The 12245-nt window shown below is 37.5% G+C and overlaps 1 protein-coding gene across 3 annotated transcripts; it reads left to right on the top strand.

Moving 5' to 3' along the window:
- Positions 1-505: 505 nt before the first annotated feature.
- Positions 506-11763, top strand: LOC125213338 (WD40 domain-containing protein). 3 transcript variants are annotated; one of them, XM_048113829.2, is made up of 25 exons: positions 506-633; positions 731-802; positions 2025-2391; positions 3127-3281; positions 3872-4111; positions 4365-4474; positions 4588-4665; positions 4739-4845; positions 5259-5353; positions 5436-5563; positions 6206-6309; positions 6374-6451; positions 6567-6645; positions 6753-6921; positions 7110-7180; positions 7452-7532; positions 7617-7690; positions 7771-7867; positions 7950-8009; positions 8314-8368; positions 8486-8880; positions 8954-10501; positions 10579-11151; positions 11253-11311; positions 11389-11763. In XM_048113829.2, exons 3-25 carry the CDS (start codon positions 2039-2041, stop codon positions 11582-11584), a joined length of 4905 nt encoding a protein of 1634 aa, XP_047969786.1. In that variant the 5' UTR covers positions 506-633; positions 731-802; positions 2025-2038; the 3' UTR covers positions 11585-11763. The 3 variants fall into 3 exon arrangements, with proteins under 3 accessions (XP_047969786.1, XP_047969785.1, XP_088924004.1); XM_048113828.2 differs by having other exon boundaries at positions 523-802; XM_089067878.1 differs by lacking the exons at positions 506-633; positions 731-802; positions 2025-2391; positions 3127-3281 and having other exon boundaries at positions 3964-4111; positions 4355-4474.
- The last annotated feature ends 482 nt before the right edge of the window (positions 11764-12245 follow it).

Below are 12245 nucleotides of genomic sequence, written 5' to 3'. Positions count from 1 at the left end.
GTTAAATATATACCAATCTCATATTGAACTAAAGTCGTTCATTTTTTAAACACAATCTTTATTAGTCGGGGTTTCATCTCTTCATCGTCGGATAAGTGATTATTTGCCAACAACTTAACCAATATGTTGCCTTCTATGGTCAAATTGTCTTTTTTTTATCTTCTCACACTCTAACTCCAGTCAATTTTTTACTAGTTCATTTTCTCTATCTTTGAGTAATCTTAGTGCACAATTTTTTGTAACAAGATGTGCACATCAATTAAAAAATCAACCATTAAATATATCTTATTTTTTTAAAGACTTCTAAATTCACTTAACTTATTATATTCTCATTTTATTATAAAAATAACAAGTAGAAATCAAAATTTCACTAGCTTCATGGAGTTGTAAAATGAGATATTTAATCTGCATTCTAATTACTACTACTACTAATTAATAATTACTCTTCAATAAACATAAAATTTATCCCCATAATTCCACATATACACTTTTCACTCCGAAAAAAAGGAAAGAAAAAAGAATTCGGCCTTATTTTGGGCAAAGCCGGCCCCTTCTTCCGCAAATACCCCTACCTCTGTACAACATCGCGCCGCCCCCTTCGCCTCCGCTCACCGCTCTCCGGCAGCCGGATCGGTACTACCATTTCCGTACACGACCGTTTTGTTACTTTTTTTCGCTCACCAAATCTCGAATCCAGTCAGCCAACCTTTTTTGATTTTTTTTGAGCCAGCGCTACCGTCGATCGTTGAATGAGGACGCTCGGAGCATTTTATCGGCGCTCTCTTCTTTGGAGAAGCTAATTGTAAGTCGTGAGCTTATTTATTTCTCCCGTCCATCGTTTAATTCGTGAAATTGGTATGATTGCTATTCATCTGCTGCGGCGAAAAATACACTGTTTAATTGAATGATTTAGTTCTGGTTAATAAGGAGTGTTTTTTTGGTTATCGGTTTTAAAAAAGTTTTGATGAAGCTTCCATGGAGGCTGAACTCCAGCATTTCAAGCGTTTACGCTGACCTTGCGTGGAGATTCTGTAGCCTTTGCTGTGGGGGAAAGAATGGGCATTCTGTGATTAGGGCTAAGAATGAACTAGTAATCATCTCCAATTTTCTACATTTCTGGTTCTCCAAACTCCAATCTCCAATCCCCTACCCCCATTATGTTCCTCGGTTCCTTGATTAGAACTCTTGTTGACTCATAAGCGACTGTTTTATTTTGTTTTGATGAAATGCATGCCAAGAATTGGTTCATTTTTGTATCTTTACTTTATCTTATGATCTTATGCTTATGATGTAAAAAAAAATAGTAGTGCAAGACAGTGGTTTTTATTGAAAAGGGCTAGGAGATGTTTTAAATATGAGTTTGATTATTAGACAGGTCTCACGTGCTGTTCAACAGACTAAACTACGGTAACAGGGTAATCGCTGATCAGGAATTTCAATCGATCATATCATGGATATTTCACGTTACTGATACCCTGAAAGCTGACTAGATAGATTACAATGAGTATTACAGTTTTAAATTTTGGAATGAAACACACAACGATGAAGAACAATGAGTACTTTTGTTTTCTGCCGTTCTGTATTCCATGCAAGTAAATGGTTGACTCCAATGTGCTTCTTCTCCTTGCGTCTTTATAAAACACTTTTAGTTGGTTTGAAATAACAACTCATCACACCGTGATTTGGTGATTTTTATTAGTTTGAGGGATATTTAAGTCTATTGTGAATTTAATCCAGCAACAGTATCATACTAATTAAATGACATCGAAAAAAAAATCTAAAAATGGGTTTGTTAACTATTATCATCAGGTTTATGGTAATGTTGTCAGACTAGCTGCGATAGCAATTTTTTGGGGATATACATCCCAGAAATTAGTCTTTAACGTTTCCAATCAGCTTATTTTCATTGTCATTTAGCTTCGACAGAAATCATTTCTATATATTTCATTGCAAGTAGTTTGTGCAGCAAGCACCCTATTTTCTGGACCAATAGTTCTGATGAACATTTTCTATTTATGCTTCAGCGTGCATGTAAAGCATGGATTGTAGGAAATATACATGTGCTAGCAATGCACCTTCTATGAATCTGGGCACCATAAGTTTCCCAAGTAAGGCACATGCTAAACAACAAATGAAAGATCATGAGGAAGCTGCAGATTGTGCTGCTTCCATGGATATTGATGTTGACCTCCGTGAAATTTATTTTCTGATCATGCATTTTCTATCTTCTGGACCGTGCCTTAAAACATTTGGGCAATTTCATGAGGAACTTCTGGAACATGAGCTCTTACCTAGAAGATATCATGGCTGTTATTCAAGAGATGCAGCCTGCAGGGATGAAAATGATGATGGAAAATCTTTTCCTTTAACTTATGAGAATTTGAGTAGAAGGTAAATATAGTTTACAAATCATATTTTCTCAAGTTCTTTTTTCATAGGGCAATTATTTCAGAGTTCCTCTTACAGATGGACAATGCAAGTCAGTCTCATCATTCAGAAGAAAACTGGCTGCAGTTGTACTATGTTTTTTGGGTTTTTTTTTGAATAAAAAAATTTGATTGATTACTATACCCGATATACTGAATGTAGCAGTATTAAATGTTACCCCTCTTTACCAGCATAAGCTTTAGCAAGAGGTAGTTGTCCAACATGGTATGAGAGACTGCTAAATAGGAGAATATGTTTTGTGTTTGAATTGGGGCCACCTGTTAAAATATATTTCAGAGTTCAAGGTTTCAATGCAAAGCATTTATCCTATATATAGAGGCTGTATGAAGAAACATGAAACAAAGCTCCTCTCTATGTAGTAGTATTAATCATGTAGGTAAATGTTATCTGATTGATATTTTTTCAGTCTTAAAAAATAAATGAGGATAATATAGTTCCTGCAAAATTTTCTAGATTATCTTAATTATGCTGTAAAAAGTTTTTGTGGTGTAAAGTTACTAGCCATTAGCCAATGGTGGAGGAGACCGGAGGTTCTTCTTACAATTTTTTAGCAGTGTTCCATCCATCCACAATATAACATTTTCCAGCACAATTATTTAGTTGCTTAGTTTTATAAATCATTCCTTTTCCTTAGCGTGCAAGTGATGTCATTTGATTTGGGTTACTGTATTTTACCAGGTACTCTCACATTGAAAAGGATCACTTGGTTAGGCTTCTTAAACAGCTGATGCTGTTGACATCTCCTCCATTACGGTGTATGGTTGGAAAAGTTGTTCCAAGTGCTGCAGATGTGCCAACATTACTCGGAAGCGAGTCATTCTCTTTGTTGTCAGGTATATGATGCTTTGACCTTGTTTCTCTTATTTACTTTTCCCTGCTACGTGAAACTGATCTTGGAGCTCTTTTTTCTTTCATGGTCAATGACCGACTGAAAATGCAACTTGAAGGAAGTCCATCTTATTCTAGCCATTTTGGCAGTTGATAAGAATATCATTCTACTTGACTTGTTGAATCATTAGTTGCTTACATAGAGATAATATGCATTTTCAATTCACGACAAAAGTAAATTGGAGATTGGCCATGCTACTCATGCTATTATGTGCAACCCCAAGGGATGCACCTCAGAATAGAGTAGATTGTATCTAATTTATATTTGTGTCTGGGAAGTCATATTTATGTTCCTAAGAGTTACTCAGGAATATAGTGTCATTCAAATGGTTTTCCCCTCCTAAGCTGGTTAAGATTTCAGCCAGTCATGTACAAAATCAATTTTTTTTCCTGGTATCTTGCTCTATGTCTTTCTCAGTGAGCATGTGAAGCCTGTAGTTTTATGAATTTTCTGTTATGCTCACCACATATGTATTCAATTAAGAAAGTATAATGTATGGCACTTAAAGAAATTCATTATTTGCATGCTATGTAGGTGAGAAAAACAAAACAAATAAGCCAGTGAAGAAGTTACCATCTTTTCTGCGCTGGCCTCACATGCAAGCTGATCAGGTTCGAGGGCTTAGCTTGAGAGAAATTGGAGGCGGCTTTTCAAAACATCATCGTGCCCCATCTATACGTGTTGCATGCTATGCCATTGCCAAACCCTCATCTATGGTGCCAAAGATGCAAAATATAAAGAAGTTAAGAGGACACAGGGATGCTGTGTATTGTGGTATGTTCTCTTTTGGATTTTAACAACACATGGCATTTTGCAAGATGCACTTTACGAATTGCAAACAATCTCGTGGAAGCATATCAACTGAAATTTGTGTCATATCTTCATGCATTTCTACCCCTTGGACAAAGCTTTCTCTATTTTTCTTACAGCATTTCACCCCATTCTCCAACACTTGTGGAGTCTGTCCTACCCCCATGCCTAATATGAGTGATCCTAAATTGTTACTGAACTGCTCAGCATTCTGCAGCTATATTTGATCGCTCTGGTCGTTATGTGATTACTGGATCAGATGATCGCTTGGTAAAGGTTTGGTCAATGGAAACTGCATTGTGCCTAGCTAGTTGCCGTGGACATGAAGTAAGTTTAACCTCAAGTGACTTGATATAGTTCTATATATTGAGAAAGATGATTTTGTTTTCTCTATTCCACTTTAATATTGTCTAAATTAATTCTCTTATCATTATTGTCAGGGAGACATTACAGATTTGTCTGTCTGTTCCAATAATACGTTAGTGGCATCAGCATCAAATGATTTCACTATCCGAGTTGTAAGATTTGGTTCTTGAACAGCTGCAATCTTGTCTCTTACCTCTTAAAAAGCTGAATTATCGTGTTATGCAGTGGCGTCTCCCAGATGGGTACCCTATTTCAGTTCTTCGGGGACATACTGGAGCTGTTACTGCAATTGCCTTTAGTCCCAGGCCTAATACCACTTATCATCTCTTATCGTGAGCATTCTTTTAACATTGATCTCTGCATTATTCAGTATCCTATTCCTACCTGTCAAGTTTGTCACATTTATGAGCATTTCATACCCTGTTGCACTATTTTTAATGAGCACATTTAGAGCCAATATGCATGGTCATATAAATATCATATGTAATACTTTTGGTTGATATATATTATAAGTTGTTTTTTTTTTCTAGTTATATAGAGCTTCCTTATCTATGAAATATCGTGTGTTAATAGTAAACTCGTTAGTAGTAAATTTATGAAACCTGTGACTGTTAAATCTCCTTTGAAGCTAGATTTGATGAAGAAAATAATATCTTTTCAATGTAATCTGATTATTAACAAATTGAACTTTTACCTTATAACAGCAATGTAGCGTGTCTTATTTACTAATTCATTAACTTGATAGGTCATCTGATGATGGAACATGTCGATTATGGGATGGCAGATACTCCCATACTCGTCCTCGTGTTTACATCCCAAAGCCCACAGATGCTCTTACTGGTTAGATGATGTACCATTTCTTTGTAGTTTATGCTAACATCTTCTTTATTTTTACTGGTTTACATGATTCTACTTGGTGCAGGAGGTAGCAGTTTGCCTCCACCTAGTACGTTGTCGAGCACGGCTTTGCCTAGCCATCAAATACTGTGTTGTGCATTCAACGCTAATGGGACGGTCTTTGTTACTGGGAGCTCTGATACTTATGCAAGGGTATATCAAATTACTCCTGTTTATACTATGCTTACACTACTACATGCATGTGAATTTGAGAAATGCAATCCGGCCAATCTTTTACCATTATCTTCATTCGCATTTATTTAATGGTAAACATGATTGTGTGAGTAACTCTTGACTCTTTATCTGCTTCCTGTTTGTGCTATTGGGTATACGATTCTTTGCATGTGCTGTTTCAGAGTATAGTTGTGTAATACTCCCTCCATCCCACCATATGTGATACATTTCTTTTGGGCACAAGTTTTTAGGTAGTGGTGTTTAGTGGTTAAATGCTGAGAGAATAAAGTAGGAGTGAGAAAAAAGTAGAGAGAAAGAGTAGGAGAGAGGATAAAGTAAGAAAGAGATAGATTGCTTTTTTGCCATAAAAGTCAATGTCTCACTTATAGTGGGACGACCTAAAAAGGAATACACCTCACTTACAATGGGACGGAGGGAGTAACATTTAGTTTAGCATCTTGTACTCATGCAGTATGGAGATATTTGTTAAGAGATTATCTGAGTTCCATGCTGTTATTTTTCTTTTATTACTTTTATATCTCTTTTAAGTGTTGTTGGCTGAATGAGATACTAATATGAGCTCACTATGGATAAAAATCTTAAGAGTTTCTTCATAAGCAGGTTTGGAGTGCTTGTAAAACAAGCACAGATGATCCTGATCAAGTATGTCATGAAATTGACATACTAGCTGGCCATGAGAATGATGTCAACTATGTTCAGTTCAGGTTTGTAAGTTATCATTTTGAATCCCTGTAAATTTTCATGGGCTAATTATTGCATTTTATGCAGTGGCTGTGCTGTGGCTTCGAGATCTTCTCCATCTGATTCCTTCGTCGAGGACAACATCCCAAAGTTTAAAAATTCCTGGTGCATCTCTTATTTACATATCTACAAGGACTACATCTTCACCTGTGCAAGTGTTAGAGATTTAACTTAGCATATTTTTGTCATTGACTCGTGCTTTCCAAACCCCTGATATCAGGTCTAATCATGATAACATCGTTACCTGTTCACGCGATGGCAGTGCAATCATATGGGTACCGAGATCACGGAGATCTAATGTTAGTGCTTCTAGGGCCAGTAAAATTTTAAAGATAAATTCATCACATATCTGTGTATATTACGTTTGGTTTTATTCTTCCTCCAAAACATCTATGTTTTCTCTTAGGGAAAACTTGGACGTTGGATTCGGGCATACCATCTGAAAGTTCCTCCTCCACCCATGGCTCCCCAACCACCCCGAGGAGGTCCACGCCAGAGATTGCTGCCTACTCCACGTGGTGTAAATATGATCATGTGGAGCCTGGATAATCGCTTTGTACTTGCTGCAATAATGGGTAATTAGTTTCACACTGAATATATATTTTGATACCTCTCTCTATGCCCAATTTTTTTGGGTATAATGTTGCCATTTCTGTTGCTATATTTTAATCTCCTTCCCATTTTCTAATCATTCCATGTTTAAGAAAGAGATGTTGTAGTTTCTTGGTTGGAAGTATTTTTTTAATTCTAAATTTGTATGCAGATAACAGAATATGTGTCTGGAATGCTAGTGATGGAAGCTTGGTGCACTCTTTGGCTGGTCATACAGCATCTGTATGTATAACTTAATTTCTGAGATTTGCATGGCAAATTGGCCCATCAACATGTTGCTTGCTTGCATATGGACACTTTCCCCTTTTCTTCATTTTATTGTATAGCAAATCTTTCAGGAAACTAGTCATCGGCATGAAAATCATCAGTAGTTATGATTAGGCATGTTATGCTCTTTAATCAAGAGGCAGAGTATTTAGTGCTATCATTTTACTTTTGTATTAATGCTAATATTTGTTTATTCATTTCCTTTTTGGGTGCTGCAAATTGACAGACTTATGTTTTGGATGTGCATCCTTTTAATCCAAGAATTGCTATGAGTGCTGGGTATGATGGTAAAACAATATTGTGGGATGTAAGTTATTGATGCATTTATTTCAGCAATCTGCTGACACTAGTTTTGTCTTATCTTGATATTTTCAATATGTTGTATTCCTAGATATGGGAGGGTACTCCTATAAGAGTGTATGAGATAGGTGGACGCTTCAAGTTAGTTGATGGGAAGTTTTCACAGTAAGTTAGACCAACTTTTTTATCCTTTCTGTTGTATGAATGTATCTTTGTCGATGTTAATAAACTTGCTATTTCTCCAGGGATGGCACATCAATTGTGCTTTCAGATGATGTAGGCCAAATATATCTGCTGAACACTGGTGAAGGAGAGTCCCAGAAAGATGCTAAATATGATCAGGTATAAAGATGACACTTGGATTCATTGTTGGTTGTTTTCTTTGACTCCCGTGCATGATTCTCACTATGTATATAATCGACAGTTCTTCCTTGGGGATTATCGCCCACTTGCCCAGGACACTCATGGCAATGTTGTTGACCAGGTTAAGAATATCTTCCATGGTGCTTGTACTCATTGATCTACTCGAGCTCCACCAGTAATTACATATTTGCATTCTGAAACTCTGATACCCTGCTCTCTCCATTTCAATATAATACACCCGTAAAAAGATTTTATTGGTAACATTTCAATATAGATGATAGAATTGTTGTTCGTATTTATGGTTGACAAGTTTAGAGTATCTGATTAATGATTTCATTTAAGAGTAGTTTAGCTAAAGAGATTGGTCTCAAACATCTTATTCGTCTTGTTTATCAAAGATCTCAAATATGATGGATCTGATGCAGGAGACACAGCTTGTACCATATATGAGGAATATTCAAGATCCCCTATGTGATTCGAGTATGTCATGGTTCTGATAGTGCACATGTTGCTTACGTTTTATCTGCAATATTTTTCTTTCAAGCGTGTAATGTGTTAATGGTCTGGGGTCACATACCCTACAAACTTGTATCACAGGCATGCTTCCATACCCAGAACCTTACCAAAGTACATATCAGCAGCGGCGGCTAGGTGCATTGGGAATTGAATGGCGTCCTTCATCCATTAAATTTGCTATTGGCACAGATATTGGGATAGGCCAAGAGTTTCAGATACTACCTTTACCAGATTTGGATGTTGTACTTGAACCACTGCCAGATTATGTGGATGCTATGTTCTGGGAACCCGAAAATGATATCATACATGACGACAATGACTCAGAATACAATGTCACTGAAGAGAATTTTAGTGATGAGCAAACTTGTCCCAGTGATGGAAACTCAAGTGATTCAGCTTGTAGTGAAGAAGACGAGATTAGAGAAAACCCGAGAGATAGTATGCGCCGATCAAAAAGGAAAAAGTCTTTTCTTGAAGTAAGCTTGATTTTCCAATATATCAATATTTTAGCTTGTTTCGCTTTTCTCTGATCTCCATGTTTGGTCTCAGGTTGAGCATAGAACTTCTACCGACAGACGTGGTAAGAAGAGAGTTCCAGACGAAAAAGAGGGTACTTCATCTAGAAGTAAAAGATATAAAAAATCAAAAAATTCTCTGAGGACCTCCAGAAGGAAGTCTACCAAGTCAAAGTCATCGAGACCTCAGAGAATTGCTGCACGTAACGCTATCAATAACTTTTCCCAGATACCAGAAACTACTACAGACGAAGATGGTGAAGATGGCTCTGCAGGTGAGACATCAGATAGTGAGTCATCCTTGGATGGTTTGGCTATTCAGAGGAAAGAACAAAGTGACAACCTGATGAATGTGCAAAGAGAATACATGACATCTTCACATAAGTCTGAAGAATTAGTCAAACCTTGTCTAAACAACACTGATAGCCAGATCAATGTTGGAAACAAGAAAAAATTGGTGCTTAAATTTTCGCTCCCTCATCGCAAGCCACCTGTCTTGTCCGGGAACCTGGAGAGTGAAACTACTAATACGTCTTCAACTTCTAGAGTTTGTGAAGAAAGCCCCAAAGAAGACAGGGTCAATGCCATGCCAGGGAATCTAGCTTCATCTTCTGTAATTGTGGTCGATAAGGAATGCTCTGAAGGCAATAAAAGGCAGCCTGGTGGTAATGAAAAAGCAATTGAAGCTAGTGCGGTGAGTGATAACAAGGTGAATTTGGTGAAGTTCAAAACGGGCTCATCAAACGGAACACAGTTAGGAGGCTATGATGTGCAAGATGTCCAAACTAATGGATGCCTACAAGTTGACAATGGCTATGATGTGTTTAACAGACAATATGGTGTTGTAGAAACAGATTTATCCACTTCTGATCTTCATGGATCTAATAGCCTCACTATTGATGCAAAACCCACTTCTCAACCTCAAAATGTATCCAAAAGGAAACTCACTATAATAAAGATCAAAACTAAGAAAGTTCCTGGGGAGTCTCCTTCCAGACTTCCAGGTTTGAACCGCTCAGATGGTTCAACAGGTGCTGCAGTTGAGTCAACATCTAAAATTGTTGATGAAGAACCAGTTTTCCGAGCATTAACGACGGACAATTTTTCAGACGAACCAAACCACTCTCCATATGTCCCCATGAATGGAGATGGATTTGATGACAGTACGCATGTCAGCCCCTATTATGAAGAGGCAGAATATGAATTGCCGGACTTGGCAACTGATTCAGCCCGTAGAGCTAGATCCTCGAGGTTGAAAGCAACATCATTGGAGAATGGTTTTGCTAACCATACTTCAGCCATGGGTGTCGACTATCTGCACCCAGGTACATCAAGAAGTGCAGAAAGATCCTCCAAGAGAACTGCTGAGAATTGTCCATCGTGGGGATACAAACATGCTGGAAGACCTAAGTCTTCTTCCAGTAACAAGAGAGAAAGTCACTACAGGGGAGACACAAGCTCTTCTGTTGAGAAAAACAAGAACCAGATGCTCAAGAAAACTAACTGGCTGCTGTTGTCAGAGCAGGAGGAGGGATTTCGTTACATCCCCCAGCTTGGAGATGAAGTTGTGTACTTGCGACAGGTATAGGTGCTGAATTTGAGTCCAATTTTACTCTTCTTGTTTATATACTGAAGGCCTTAGCCTTTGATGATCTGCAGGGACATCAAGAGTACCTAGAGCACAGTGGGACACAACAACGTGGTCCTTGGCTGAGGTATAGAGAAGCAGTTAGAGCTGTTGAAATTTGTGTAGTTGAAGAGCTAAAGTATGTGCCATGTCCTGGTTCTGGAGAGAGCTGTTGTGAAATCACACTACGTTTTGCGGATGCATCATGCAGTGTAGTTGGTCAAAAATTTTCTTTGACACTTCCTGAACTGGACTTTCCAGATTTTATTGTTGTAAGGTCACGGTATGAAGCAGCTGTGGGCAGAAGCTGGACCACTAGAGATAAGTGCCTCGTGTGGTGGAGAGATGAGAGCGATCAAGGTGGCACTTGGTGGGAAGGTTGCATTGTTGCTATAAAAGATAAATCTAGCGATTTCCCTGGAAGCCCATGGGAAAGATATCATGTCGAGTACAAGAATGACGATGTTGCTGATCCGCATCGTCACTGCCCTTGGGAACTTCACGATCCAGATAGGTTATATGATCCTCCTAGGATTTGCTTGGAAAGCAAAGAGAAGATCCTACGTTCTCTTACTAAGTTATTGCAGAAAGCTAGTAGAGACAAGGTCTTCCTTTTTCTCCTCTTCCTATAAATAGGTTTTCTACTTGCTAATACTCTGTGTACGTAATAAATGTGCTATTTCAATCTTTTTGCTGATGTTTACAGGATAAGTATGGCATCATCAAATTGAACGAAATCGCACAGAAGTCGGATTTTGTGAACAGGTACAAAATCAGCGTTTTGTATTTCATCTCCATTGCAAACATAATAGTACTAGTACTTAATGATGGGAATGTTTCAGGTTTGTTGTTCCACTATCTCCCGAGCTTATCAAGTCAAGGATAGAAAACGACTATTATAGGAACACAAAGGCTGTGGAGCATGATGTTGAGGTAATGATAGAAAATGCTGAATTGTACTTTCCGAGAAATCCAAAAGTCATGAAGAAGATGAACCGCCTATCAAATTGGTCTGCTGATATCTTTTCGGACCTGTGATGGTCCGCATTCGTTCTTAATTTTCACCTTCTGAAAATGCAGAGATCCATTTTTTTGCTGGTGAAAAAACAACATTATTATCTGGTGTATGAGATGTTAAAAAAGAAAAGTGTTATAGTTTATAACATTAAGACTATTTCAACTGACCAGATTAATTAACTTATCTGCTAATTGCTGTTTTCTGATGTGCCATCTCTGTTTCTGGTTTCTCTGTCATGATCCAGAACCAGAAATGAAGAGTATGACAGGATGATATAGTAATTTTAAAATATATGTATCCCACCAATTATCAAAGTTTTTTGTGATTTTGTTTCACTTTTCACAACTTCAACTTGTGTGGTTCGATTCTTGTAATATAGATGCTGCAGTACTGCATACAAAGTAATGCAAGTATTGTAAAAGAAGCTGTTTAGGTTAAAATCGACCTAATGCATGTTGATGTTTTAGGCTTGGTTTACCAGATTTTGAGAGTAATATTACCAAGGTGGGTTAAAATTGTGAAATGAATAAAGATTCAGATCTAAATATAATGAGACACCATATAATCCAAAATTCGCTGCTAATGGTATTATATGCGTGGGTTTGGATCTTGATCCGTCTCGTTGTGAGATGTTTCAAATAATTTGTGTATGATGAATTTCAGTGTCCAAATCTTGTCCTT

Source organism: Salvia hispanica, chromosome 3 (assembly GCF_029641045.1).
Source record: "Salvia hispanica isolate PSC_SH4W2 chromosome 3, Shi_PSC_v1, whole genome shotgun sequence".
Lineage (NCBI taxonomy): Eukaryota > Viridiplantae > Streptophyta > Magnoliopsida > Lamiales > Lamiaceae > Salvia > Salvia hispanica.
This window is presented reverse-complemented; position numbering and strand designations above follow the sequence as displayed.